Source organism: Populus alba, chromosome 19 (genome assembly GCF_005239225.2).
Source record: "Populus alba chromosome 19, ASM523922v2, whole genome shotgun sequence".
NCBI lineage: Eukaryota > Viridiplantae > Streptophyta > Magnoliopsida > Malpighiales > Salicaceae > Populus > Populus alba.
The window spans coordinates 21,633,827-21,648,282 of record NC_133302.1 but is presented as its reverse complement, the minus strand read 5'-3'; the positions used below and the strand labels follow the sequence as shown (position 1 = coordinate 21,648,282).

Sequence of the window (14,456 nt, the reverse complement as noted above, 5' to 3'; positions counted from 1 at the left end):
ATCTATGATATCTTAAAAACATGAGACATGCATTTATTAGGATTTAAGGTTTGTTTTAAACATGTGTTATTTGTCATGTACTCACTAAATATACAAAAGAAAATATTATGTACGTATTTGTCTTGTATTTCTATGTTATGAAGAGGAGAATCATTTGGTTTTAAAATTAAACTTATAGTTAACATGCCATGAATTTGTTAATTTGAATAGTATGTTATGGTAAAAAATATATTTAAGATCTAGCTAAAAATTGAAAACGTAATAGATACAATTATACATATAAGAATTTACTGAGAAAAATAACGAGGGGTATTTTTTATATCAAACTATATTATGAGGGATGGAAGGAGGACGGAACTTGCTGCCAGCTTGACCATTCTTGGTTATGCTGTAAATCTTTGTCTGTCTGTCTAGCTACAGCCATACACAAAACAGTGTGTCGATTCAAGCCATTTACAAGGGACAAATGAATGAATCATTTATTTATTATGAACACATTTTGATCATGTATTCAAGCTTCTAAGATCCATTCAAGGATGGCAACAGCTACTCTTGTGGTCTCTCTTTCCTCTGAGTTTCCCCAAAGATCAGATCTTCCCTACTTTTCACAAAGTTATAGATCATTGCATGCATCACAATCCCAGATTATTACCTTAAAATAAAATATAGCTCGGTGAACATGGAGTGCTGGAGGGTGATTAATGAAAATCACATGCATAATATGGCGTGTTCCGACAGCCAATAAAACCTGGGAATCTAAGTTGGGTAGATTCATTGTCCCGTATCATGATTGAAATCTTATTGAAAGTTGTTTGTGCCCTTGTTTTCTTTTTTCTTTATTTTTCCTTGTTAAGAATTGCAGACATCATAAGCCGATCGATCCTAAGAGTTTCCTTGAGTGAAAAGTTCTACATTGTCAAGTCATCTTTGGCAGCGAAACATTTATCAAGGGGGTCATTAACCTCATATAAGCCCTCAAACTAAAAGCTAATTCTAAATTGGGTCCCTAAAACTCTATCTTTTGATTAATTAGATCTCCATCCTATCTAAAATGTTCAATTAATTATCAAAAAACTGGGTTGCGGTGAAACAGGTTGAAATATTTGCTTAATCGTTTTGTTACTAGCTGCGTGTTGTAGCTGAGTGATTAACGCGTGGGAGAGTAGAGGTCGCAGGTTTGAATCTCCGTTGAAGCAAAATACTTCACATATAAGAAACGATAAACGACTTGTCGTATCTATTGCCTTTTCTTTTAGAAGCAGGGGTAGATGACTTGTAAAAAAATAAAACGGCATAGGCGCGGGGCCTAACTCTGGCCCACGCGCCTAGGCTGTTTTTATATTAGGCTCATGGCTTTTTATAATTGGATAATTGTTTATTATTATTATTATTATTCTTTAGTAAAATGAGTTTTTTTTATTTAATTTTATCATTCATGATTTTTTGTTTTCATGAATTTTTTTAATTGGACCTATGTTTTTTATTTTAAATTTTGTCCTTTTTTTAATGATATATGTTTGAATTTTTTTATTTTTTTTAAAAAAATTATCTTTTAATGGTGAGTTTTTATTAAATTTTTTCATTTAGTATTAGAGTAAGTGGTAAATTAGTTTTTTTATTTTTTATTATATAATAATTTTTTTAATTTTATCTTTTACTATAAATTTTTATGTAATTTTATCATTTAGAATTGGTTGACTTGAATTTTTTTCTTTAAACCTGTTTAGCAAACAAACTCATATCAAGATAATTTTTATATAATTTAATTTAAAATTCTGGCTAAATAAATAAAAGATCAATTTTTTTTAAATTTGAATAATTGTATTAACTTTTATGACAATATTGAAAAAAATTCAATGATCCAGATATTTTTTTTACATTCTAGAAAATTAAATTCCACCCCCAATGAAAATACTGTCAATAAACTAGTTCTTTCTATAACTTCTATATTCTTTAGGAAAGAACGACATTTTTTTATTTGGATAAAGAGACGTAATTGATGATTTATTGTAAATTGGAAACTCAGAGGACAAAACCATACCATAAGAGCCCAACTGAGAATTGTCATAGAGGTTGACTCAGATGACACTTGTACAATATTACCCCTCACCTGTTCTACTTCTTTATTAGTATTTGGTGGGAGTATGGGTAACGGACCTTTTTTATTTTTTATTTATTTTCTGAAAAAGTGGAATGGTCAATAAATACAAGCAATTAGTGGTTAGTGTTAGATTAGGGACCACTTTAACCACCATATAAAATGGAGGGACTAATGAAACCTCAAAATATGATGTCTTGGGCAGGCAAAATGTCCCCAAAGAGTTCCAAATCTAAGTAATAGATTTTGTTAATTTAATATTGATTAATGTAAACATTATTAGTAAAACAAAATTTAAAGAAAAATGAAACAAGCAGTAAATGCACAAGATCATGATGAACATCAATAACAATAAATAATCCTGTGTATTTCTTTTCAATTTTGAACATCAATAACGATAAATAAGAAAACAAATTTCTTTCAGGAAAAAGAAAGAAAACAAATCAAACAGAAGCAGTCAGCACCATATCAAGGCAATGCTATTTTTATTTTCAAGACAAATTAATCTTTGCAATGGCAAAGAAATCATTATAGATATCGCCAGCTAGCCATGGCTCAAAATCCATAGCTCTTGAGCTCCTCTTCAAGTGCTTCTTCAAGCCAAAATCTTGATTCTTGCATCAACTCAGGACTCAATCTAAACATCAAAACACAAAACTCCATTTGATTTAAAGCCCCATCGCGGTCAAGATCACCTTCTTTAACCATACTAACAAGCTCATCCTCACTCAAATCTTGCAAACCCAAGAAAGCTGCATTCTTTTTCAAACTCTCCATTGTAATAACCCCTCTTTCTTTATCCATCAACAGCTGAAACCCATTACACAGCTCGTCTATCAACCCTTCCCCACCTAGCTTGTTTGCCATTACAGGCAACAGGTCTTCAAAATCTGCTCTTTTATCAGCTCCTGCCATTCTTGATCAAGATCCTTTTGAAAATAAGTGTAAGGATTGGATTTTGTTTTGTGATTTTATGAGTTGAAATGCATGAATTGGTGGATTTATATAGGAGAGGAAGGAAAGTAGAGGATCTTCTAGGAAGGGACTGAAGGGTTATGGTCTTACGATGGGTGCCAGCGAGGGGACAGTGAGGTTTTTATTTGCATTGGGCGGCTTTGATTCCTTACAGAGGATGCCGCTGCCTCTGTTTCGCAGAAGTTTGTCATGGGTGTTTTGGTCATTTAGGACAGCTTGTGCCTGTGAATCAGCGGTTCTTTTGGTTTTGACTTCCTCATTGTCGCGTAGGGAAAGCCAAAGATATGGTCAGCGGAAGGGTATTGTTGTCATTTGAGATGGATCTGTGAAACCAATATGTGTGTTTTTTTACCAATGATCCTATGAGGCCGGAGGAGGAGGGAGTTACATAAGGGTATTTTTCATTTTTAAACTTTAAAGATTAATAATTTTCTAATTAATGCTTATTTATTAAAATTAAATCTTTTCTTTACATAAATTTAAGCAGATTATTACCACTTAAATTTAATTAAACTTAATTTTTTTTTATCAAATAATCTTACGGGTTTATCCCTACATTAGCTTGGTATATTTTAGAATAAATTTTATCGAGCATGAAACTCTTAAAAATTTTAAAAAAGAAGAAAAATAGATCTTCTTCACCACCTAAACTACTATTTAGAATTTATTAAGGTTTTTGTTGACAGTATAAGAGAAAGTCTACAGTCGGTTTTCTCTTTCCTTGGAAATTTTGCACTCTGTTTCAGTTTTAGTTTGTCTCTTTAACTAACATTGCCGACCAGTCTATTTTCTACAGGTTGTGTGGGGTTGCCATTGCAAAAGTCTAGTTTTGGTTTGTAGTGGGTTTACGTGAGAAATATCTTTTAGAAGAGTTGATCGAGGTTTTTGCAGGGTTAAATGAGTTTAATCATAGTAATTTTCACTTGAATTAATTTAATTTAATACCTGATTGCATCAAATAAAGTTTAATAACATAAAAAAATACTTTGCTTTTTGAATTTTATAAATTTTAAGGTTGTTAACTGTTTATATAATTTTTAATTTTAAAATTTAAAAAAATAGTTGAAATATACGTAAATTAATTTAAATATTTATATTAATAAAAAAAAAAACACGTAAAAAATACAGCTAGGGGATGGAAAGATTTGCATCACCTGTCCACACGTTTTTGACCGACTAATAAGTCTCCATCTGGAAACTGAACGTAAACGTTGTTTCATGTCAAATCTTCGTATTATGTTTTTTCCTGGTAAATTAAGAGAGATGACTGAAATTTAATTGATTGTTCTTGTTGAAGAATTTTCTTGAAATCACTTTCTGAAAAGTTTCTGCCATTACTTTTCATAGATCAATTAGGCAAACCCGTTCATAAGTATTATTCGTTATTCTATGGAAATGTTCTTCTTTCTTAAAAAATAAAGGAATGGAGGTGTTTGAATATACAGAAGAGCTTTTACCCAGTTACGGTAAAAAGCGACGACCAAATAGTTAGAAGATTTGGTTTGGAGACTAATTAAAAAATAATTTGGTTACTAAGTCATTTAATTTTTGTTATAAAATTCCTTGTTAATAACCCAACTTGGTTTAAATTTGGGTTAGCTAGATTGTTTAGATTTGACTAAATTAATTATATTTTATTGAATTAATATCTTTTCTAATTGAACTTAAAACTAGATTTATACCAAGTATTATATTATAAATTTTTTTAGTTTTACTTATTAGACTATGCAACAAATAGCCCTAATCTTTCCAAACCCAATGTTTCCTCGCATTAATTGTCGTATTAAACAAAACATAGGTTACGGTCACATTTTAAACAAGAAAATCAATATTTGGAACTTGGGCTTCTGTGAATAGAAAAACTGGGAACATCCCTTCACACATGATCTCATTGGTAACCTAGAGTTTAGGATCAAGAGATTTACTTTTTCTGTGGTTTCAGGTTCGAGTCCTGTGATTGCTTATATAATAGTCACTGGATATTTATATGATCTTTAATTTTAGGACTCATGAGATTAGTCGATGTGCGCGTAAGCTGTCCGAATACCCACGTTAAACTAAAATAAAAAGATAAAAATATGAGACCAGAAGCAGAAGACATTTTTTATTTCATTCTTTAAGAAAGAACCAAGCACGAAGAATGGTGTGTCCATGGCGTGTGCGGCCACCGTCCCTAACAGACCGCTTTGGGGACGTTGACAAAAAGGAAAGTTCAATTTCTGGAATAATTAGGGAAACTAAAGTATATATTATACGAGACAACTTCTCTGATTTGGACTTGCAAGAAACTACTCGTGGGTCGTGGCTATGTTGGTAATACTTGGGAACCTTCATTATCTATTTGACAGCTAGAGATATGACTTGGTTACCTGCCATTCTTTCCTTGCCTCTCCTGTCCATGTTACAGTCAAATTCTCCTCAAACTGTGTTTCTATGCTTTTGTTTTTTTTGATAGGTCTTATGTTTGAAAAACGTTGATTAGCATTTTAACCAAACACCATTTTTCATGGTTTCTTCAAAACGCAATCACTGCCGTGAGACAAATACACTCAAAGTAGCTCTAGTAAAGTCCTATAGCACTCCTCAATTTTAAGAGATTAAATAAAAAATAAAAAATAAAAAATAAAAAATAAAATGATTCAATTAACTCAAGTTAATCTATTAAAATAGAATTAGAAAAGCAAAATAGCTTAATATAAAAATATATAAAATATAAAATATTGATTTCCAATTAATCCAATTTTAAAGGATAAAATTAAAAAAAACAATATTCCATTAAAAAAGACAAAAAAAAAAACTTGAGTTAAGAAGAGTAACTCATAAAACTCGCTGCTTGAGTCATGAAACCAAAATAAATTTATAGAAAAAAAAAATTTAAAACTTAATTTTTAATTATTTCAATGTTGAAAAATAAAGTTAAAAAAAAATATTAATTGAAAAAAAAAAAAAACCTGAATCAACATTGTTAACTTGTAAAACTCGTAACCTGAGTTATGAGACTATAATAATCTCATATAAAGCATGATAAAAATAATAATTATGAAACATAATTTTTAATTAACTCAATGTTAAAAGGATGAAGTTGAAAAAATAATATTTAAAAAATCAACAAAACCATTACCCAAGTTAACATGGTTTACCTTTAAAAACATTACCCAAGTTAACATGACTTACATGTAAAACTCACAATTTGAATAAATAATTTTATAAAAATAATAAAATAATAAATTTTAATTGTAACTCAGCGTGGACATGTAAACTAATTAACAAACACTAACGGAGGAGAGAATTCATTGTTCCACTCCTCACATGTCATTGTTAATTGTAAATGATCTTTTTTTCTTTTTTTTTTTTTTTTTTAATTTTTAATTTCATTATTTGAAACTTATTTATCAATAATTGAGCAATATAATTTTTATTTTATTTTATTTTTATCAAGTTATTCCAATATTATGATTTAGATCACAAGTTTGTTGAGTTAACCTAGTTAGCTCAAGTATTTTTTTTTTCTTAATTGATTTTTTTAAGTTTTATCTTTTAACATTTAGTTGATAGAGAATTATGCTTCAAAATTTATTTTGATTTTTTTGTATGTATGAGGTCATTTTAATTTCATGACCCGGATCATAAATTTAATGGATTGACCTAGTTAATTCAGATCAATTTTTTAGGTTTTTTTTTTTTATATAATTTCATATTTCAACATTGGATTGATTAAAAATTAAACTTTATAATTTATTTTAATTTAGTTATTATGAAATTATCTTGGTCTTATGATTTAATTCATAAGTTTGGTCGATTAACTCAAGTTAAATCAAATTTATTTTTTATTTTTTTATTTTATTATTCAATATTTTATTGATTAAGAACTCATAATAATTTAATTATCAAGGTTTTAATATAATATTAAAGATCCATTTTAATTCAGAAGATTAAACTATTAAATAAAACTCGAATATAAATTGCTCATGTATCTATTTCAATTAGCTTACTTTGCTCATGTATCTATTTCAATTATCAAAAAAATCATTCCCACATTAATAATCTATTCAGCAACATTATATATTTATAAATTTGGCTCAATTGAAATAAATAGTTAATTGTTATTCAATTGCTTTGGTGATTTGGTACAAATTGGACAAATAACTTTTTTTTTTAATACTATAATTGGATAATTGTAACAAATATAGGGATAAAATTGCTGTTTTGAAACTCACTTTACCAAATAGTTTAATCCATAATTTTAGATTTAGATTGGGTTGGGTTTCAATAAAAAAAAAAAAAATAAGTTAATCCTATATAACTTACTTAAGAATCCAAATTAATCAATCTAGAAAAAATTAAATAAAAACCTATTACTTAAAAAAATATTTTCATTTTTATAAAATAAAAAAAATAAATTAACTAGGTCGCACGTTTCAAAGTCATCTCGGTAGAAAAATACATAAAAAGCATTTCCACGTGCATCCATCGACAAGATGCAACCTTCAATTTATTAGTGAAGAAAACACAGCAAGTCTAGTAAGACGGCGTCGTTTGAAAAACCTAAACCAATCTACACAAGTGAAAACCAAGTTCTCTGTCTCTCAGTTAATGCAACGGTCATTTTTTTTTTTGAATTCTCCGTAATAAATACAGCATCTCTCTCTCTCTCTCTCCTCTCTAAATCTCAACATTTTTCAATCTCAAAAGAAAATCTCTCTCTCTCTCTCTCTAGTAAGTAGAAGCAATAATACAAAAAATCTTTTAGATGTTTTAGATTTTCAGAGTTAAAGTTTGGATCTTTTAGATTTCACGGTGAGTTTTTCTTTTATTTACTTAAACTTTTTTTACTGATTGGATTTTATTTCTTGGTAAGATTTTAATTCCACTTTCTATTTAATTGGTTTTAAATTTGTGAACTTGGTTTCTCCTTTTCTTTCAAAAAATCTGACTGGAATTTATGTTTCTGTTGTGTTTTAAAGCTCTATCCATGGCAGGCAAATGAATTCTCCATTAACGTTTCCCTTGTGCTCTAGATGCACGTTAAAAGATGCAAGCAGATCAATAAATACGGTCAATTGAACCAAAAGAGAGCGATCAAATTTCAAACTTGATGGAAGTGGTAAGATCACTTTGTTTCTTGATAGGTTTTCTTTGCTGTAATGCTTGTGTTTGAATTTTTAAGCGTAAATGCAAAATTGAGCTGCTGTTTTTGTTAATTGAAAAATCATGATTCCTTAGAATATTTTACAATTGATTGCAAAATCTTCAAAGTCTTATTCATGCATGCTGGTTTTCCTGCCTTAGAGGATACAATTTTTAAAAACTAACCAATTGTTCTCCTAATTTAGCAAGAACAATCGGAATTTTAATAATGAAGATGATTTATCTCTTTTGGATTCACTGAATGCTGTTGTAACTAGCCCGTACTAGTAAAACTATCACTCATAGCCGTTGTTCTTAAACCAGCATTGTTGTATTGATGTTGGCGTGGCTGTAGAAAATTATGTTCGTTGGCATTTGTCTCTTCCTTAGAATTCTGAATTTCTGCTCTAGGAATAAAGGGAATGGGAGCTGATGGAGCAACACTTCAATGTGTTATTTTGTCTATCCAAACATAAAAGGGTACTAAAATAAATTGTATTTTTTTAGTACAATGATTTCATAAATCACTTCTGTAACACCATTCCTTAATTTAAAGTTGATTGTTGTTTTGGCGTAGGCCAGGGTTTTGGGGGTTAGTTTCTTTTCCTTTTGCTTTTCGATTTCACTTTAAAGTCTTACTTCTGATTTTATTTGAAGAAAACCCAGCTAAGCTAAAAATATCATGCTGCTTCTTTGAATTGTGGGATTCTTATTTGATTGGAATAGGCAGGTGGGTTGGGAGCGATTTCTGCCTTGTCTTATTTTCTTAAAGAGTTGTCCTTAATTTTTCATAACTAAACACTGCTTTATCACTGCTATTTATCCAAAATCAATTTTGAATCTTCTGCCCGTCTTCTTTTTCATGTGTTTTTTGGGTTCTTTTCATGTATTATTTATTTATTTATATATAAATAAATACTTTGCCTGATAGTAAAATCATTGAGAAATTCGTAGAACCTAAGGAATGAAGAATCTAACAATCATCAATTTGCCATTCTCATAGGGCCATGGATATGGTAAATTGATTTGCTGATGTGATATGATATGATATTTCTCTTTTCAACTTATATTTGGAATTGATTTTCTACATATTCATGATTTTTTAGGTGATTTAATAAATTGGTGAACTTGTCAGATCTCTAATAGATGATAAGAGAGAGCGCTTTGTATACAATTCATTGATGTTGAGAATGTTGTCATTCCCTTACTCTTTGCATGCATGTATTTGTCATCTAGCGCAACTACGAACTATCATCCTAAAACTAATGTGATTATTTCTGAAAGGTTGACTGCTTACTGTGTTGAAGTCCTCTACAAAGCTGTTGAGATCAAAGTTTACCTCTTCTTTTCCTTGTTAATTTAGGGTGGGCTGGGACTTGTGTGTTTAGATCAAACTTTATAGCATTTGATTAATCACAAGGGCTGAAAGTATTGCTCATCTAATTAATCACTCGTGTGAGGTGTGTATCATCTGTTCATCCTGTTTAATAGTCTTTCTTTTGCATGTGAAAATATATATTGAAAAGGTCTATGCCATATATGAGCTTTATGATTAAGTTTTGACGGATAAATTCATTCAACTTGATTGCATTTTTCTCTTTACATTTTTTCAAACTTGCTTGAAGATGAAAGGTCACATGGATAATATGCTTCTGATATTGTTATTCATAGATACATTGTTGGTGTGGCAGTTGGGAATTATGTTTGTTGGCATTTGATTTCTGAATTCTTGCTCTGGAATCAAGGAAATGAGAGCTGATGGAGCAACTCTTCAATGTGTTATTTTGTGTATGCAAACATAAAAATTGGTACTAACATAAATAGCATTTTTTACTAAAATGATTTCATAAATCACTTTTTTGTTCTGTTACACCATTCCTTATTTGAGCACTTCAGTTAATAAGATTTGCTTGTTGAGAGTTTTGTCTTTTCTTATACCGAAGAGCAGGACTGTAGAAACAGAAAAGGGCGAAAGTATTATCTAACTGTTGCATTAGATTTTGAAGTTTACGGACTCTATGTTCTCTCTGTTTCTTGTCCCGTCTTTTCTTTGATGTACTGATCCTCCCTCTCTCTGTTTCTAGATTTTGAAGCTCTCCCTCTCTTGATTCTTGATTAGAATGGCATTCTAACTGTTATGTACTCTGGTTTGTTGTAGGTTGCAGACTTTGAAAAACTAGATCCTTGTACAGTGATGAATCCTCCCCACCGTACACAAGAGAGCTTCACATTGCATGCTTGGCTGAATTACATGTTCAACAATTGTATTGCTATTTTGCTATTTAGATACTATTTCAATTCCTCATGTATGTAGATGTTCATGTATGTAGATGTTTGCATATATGCTTGAAAGAGAGGAAAACCAGCAATGCTTTTCATATAGTATAATGCTGGTTTCAAGTGATTCCATGTATGTAATCTTGCTGCCTACAAAATTTTGTCTTTGCAACATGCAAGTGTCCTTCTTACAACAAGCAATTGATTTTTAGGGACTGCTGGAAATTTTTTATATCACCTTCTTGATATTTAGAGGCCGTTTGGGATTACGGTCCAACCTGTTTTTTGCAAAATTTCAAATTTTTTTTTTTGTGCTAAAATTAAGTGCGGTTTGTACTTTCTAGATCGTTTTGATATGCTGATATCAAAAATAATTTTTAAAAAATAAAAAAATATTATTGGCATGCTTTTCGGCACGAAAAACTATTTGAAAAGCAACCGCTACTACATTTCCAAACACCCTCTTAGTAACTAATTCTACTAGTGGCAATTTCTCGAGGCCAAATCTCTGTAAGAAGAGAAATCAATTAGTGTTTGAAATTATTGGTCACATCCTGACCTTGCCTGATACAATTGATGAGAGGACAATTGAAAATTCTTAAAATTTGGTATGTTGTGTAATAATTCTCTTAGAATTTTCAGCAGTATTGTGGACATGGTTGATGGTACTTCTAGATATTCTTTCTAGCAAATGTCTCAAGGAGGACATTAATGTTTCATGTTACCATCTTTTAAGACACGATTATCTTTTGAGTTTGATTCCCTTGAGACCACCTGGCTTTCCACTTCTTACATATATTCTTGCTTATTTTTTGAGCAGTAAATTTGAATTATTTGAAGTTCATGTATGTAAAGAATGCCTCGCATTTTTACTAGTATATTCATGGAAGGTTGATACGTGTAGCGATGTATCTACATAGATCAACGACATTTGAGATATTATTTAATGGTCGTGATTTGATTACTCCAAACTGCATATTATAATTGAAAAGATCATTTGTGACATAATTTAACATAAAGATTGGTTTTATGAATTTCAAATTCGTTTTCGATATACATATCCTAAAAGCAGAAAGGCACTTTTCAATACATGAATTAGGGGCTAAATCAATTCACATTGTACTTCTCATTATTAATAAAAAAAAACAAAATTTTCTGAACTAAAAACTCTAAAAAATTATAAGACCTAAATCCTCAAACATTAACATCATACCCAACTTTACATCTAAAATATCATTAGCGCTACATCTAAAATGTTTTCAGCATTAACCCTAAACTCCAATCATAAAAATACCCTAAACCCTAAAAAACTCTTAACTCTTAAAATTTCTTAAACCCTAAAATATTCTAAATCCAAAAAAATAACTGTTAAAATACCCTAAAAAACTGATTCCAAAAAAACTCTAACTCTTAAAATACCCTAAACATTAAAAAACTCTTAACCCTAAAAAATCATAAACCCTAAAATACAATAAATAATAAAAGATCCTAAACCCTAAAATACCCTAATATAACCTAAACCCTAAACCCTAAAATAAAAACATTTAACCACTAAAATACCCTAAACTCTAAAAAAAACCTAAACCCTAAAAAAAATTAACCCCTAAAATACCCTAAACCCTAAAATAAAATAAAAAACTAAATCCTAAAAAACCCTAAACCCTAAAATAACCTAAACCCCAAATCCTAAACCATAAAAAAATTTAAACCCTAAAACAATCTAAACCCTAAACCCTAAAATAAATAAAATACTAAACCCTAAAATAACCTAAACCCTAAAAAAAGGTAACCTCTAAAACATCCTAAACCCTAAAATAACCTAAACCCTAAACCATAAACCCTAAAAAAATAAAAACCCTAAACCCTAAACCCTAAAATAAATAAAAAAACTAAACCCTAAAAACATCTTAAACCCTAAAATACCCTAAACCCTAAAACAACTAAACCATAGAAAAATAAAAAAAAGCTAAACCCTAAACCCTGAAAACCTTTAACCCCTAAAATACCCTTAAACCCTAAACATAAAATAACCTAAACCCTAAAACACCCTAAACCCTAAAAAAAGCTAAATCTAAAAACACCTTAAGCCTTAAACCCTAAACCCTAAAACACCCTAAATCCTAAAAAAATTTAACCCCTAAAATACCTAAACTCTAAATCTAAAATAATCTAAAACACCCTAAACCCTAAACCTAAAATACATAAACCCTAAACCCCCCTAAATTCTAAACTCTAAATAAAAACATTTAACCCCTAAAATACCCTAAACCCTAAAATAAAAAAACTAAACCCTAAAAAATCTCAAACCTTAAAAAATCATAAACTCTAAACCATAAAATAACATTAACCCTATAAAAATTAACCCCTAAAACATTCTAAACCCTAAAATAACCTAAACCCTAAACCCTGAATAAATTAACCCCTAAAATACCCTAAACCTAAACCCTAAAAATATCTAAACCCTAAACACTAAAATCTTTAAACCCTAAATAACCTAAACCTTAAAAAAATTAACCTCTAAAACACACTAAACCCTAAAAAAATTTAACCCCTAAAACACCCAAAACCTAAAATAATTTAAACCCTAAAACACCCTAAACCCTAAAAAAATGTAACCCTTAAAATACCCTAAACCCTAAAACACTTAAACCCTAAACTAAAACACCATAAACCCTAAAATAACATAAACCTAAAGCATCCTAAACCCTAAAATAACCTAAACCTTAAAACAACATAAGCCTAAAATCTAAACCCTAAAAAAATTTAACCCCTAAAATACTATAAACCCTAAACCTTAAAAACACCTTAAACCCTAAAATACCCTAAACAATAAAAATACCTTAAACCCTAAACTTTAAAAACATCTAAATCCTAAAATACCCTAAACCCCTAAAACATCCTAAACCTTAAAATAATCTAAACCCTAAAATACCCTAAACCCTAAAAAGATTTTAACCCATAAAATACCCTAAACCCTAAAATAAAATAACATATACCCATCTTAAACCCTAAAAAACCCTAAACTCTAAAAACAAAACTAGGCCATAAACCCTAAAAAACTCTAAATCTTAAACCTTAAAAACATTTAACCCCTAAAATATCCTAAATCCTCAAATAACCTAAACCCTAAAACACCGTAAACCTAACCTTTAAAATACCCTAAACCTCGAAAATAATAATAAAAAAAACTAAACCCCAAAAAACCCTAAATCCTAAAAAACTCTAAACTAAAAATCTTATACCCTAAAAAAAATCTAATCCCTAAACACTAAAATAACCTAAATCCTAACACCTAAAATACCCTAAAACACCCTAAGCCCTAAAATACCATAATATAACCTAACCCCAAAAAAAAATTTAAAAATAAAAGTTAAGCTGTATAGATTCAAAAAAATATATGATACGATAGGTATACCCAAAGTATTACAAATGACCTGGAAGGTCAACAAAAAGAAAACAAGATTGTACATAAAAAAAAAACATTTAAAGCAGCATAAACCATTCATGCGGTTAATATAGAAATAATCAAAACTCAGGTAAGATAATCGTTCAGCCGGTTGATATAGAAATAATCAAAACTCTAAACTCTAAACCCTAAACCCAAAAAATACTCTAAGCCCTAAACCCTAAAATACTCTAAACCCTTAAAAAATTTAACCATTAAGATACCCTAAACCGTAACACTTAAAATACCTTAAATCCTGAAAAACCCTAAACTATAAGCCCTAAATCTTAAACCCTAAAAAACCGTAAACACTAACACCTAAAACACCCTAAACCCAAAAATACCCTAAGCCCTAAACTCTAAAATACTCTAAACCCTTGAAAACTTTAACCCTTAAAATACCCTAAACCGTAACACCTAAAAAACCTTAAATCCTAAAAAACTACTCTTAAACTAAACTAAACCCTAAATTATTCCTAAACTCTAAACTAAACCTAAAATAATATAAATCAATACGAAAACTACTCTTCAAAA

At 29.6% G+C, this 14,456-nt stretch overlaps 1 protein-coding gene and 1 long non-coding RNA gene across 2 annotated transcripts; one reads left to right on the top strand and one right to left on the bottom strand.

The window, feature by feature from the left end:
- Positions 1-2,653: 2,653 nt before the first annotated feature.
- LOC118029521 (calcium-binding protein PBP1) lies at positions 2,654-3,013 on the bottom strand. The gene has a single exon (XM_035033420.2). The coding sequence runs from the start codon at positions 3,011-3,013 to the stop codon at positions 2,654-2,656; it is 360 nt and encodes a 119-aa protein (XP_034889311.1).
- Positions 3,014-7,696: 4,683 nt separating this feature from the next.
- LOC118029522 (uncharacterized) lies at positions 7,697-10,649 on the top strand. Its single transcript, XR_004684177.2, has 3 exons — positions 7,697-7,870; positions 8,038-8,177; positions 10,359-10,649. It is a non-coding gene; the product is annotated as an uncharacterized lncRNA (long non-coding RNA).
- Positions 10,650-14,456: the final 3,807 nt, after the last annotated feature.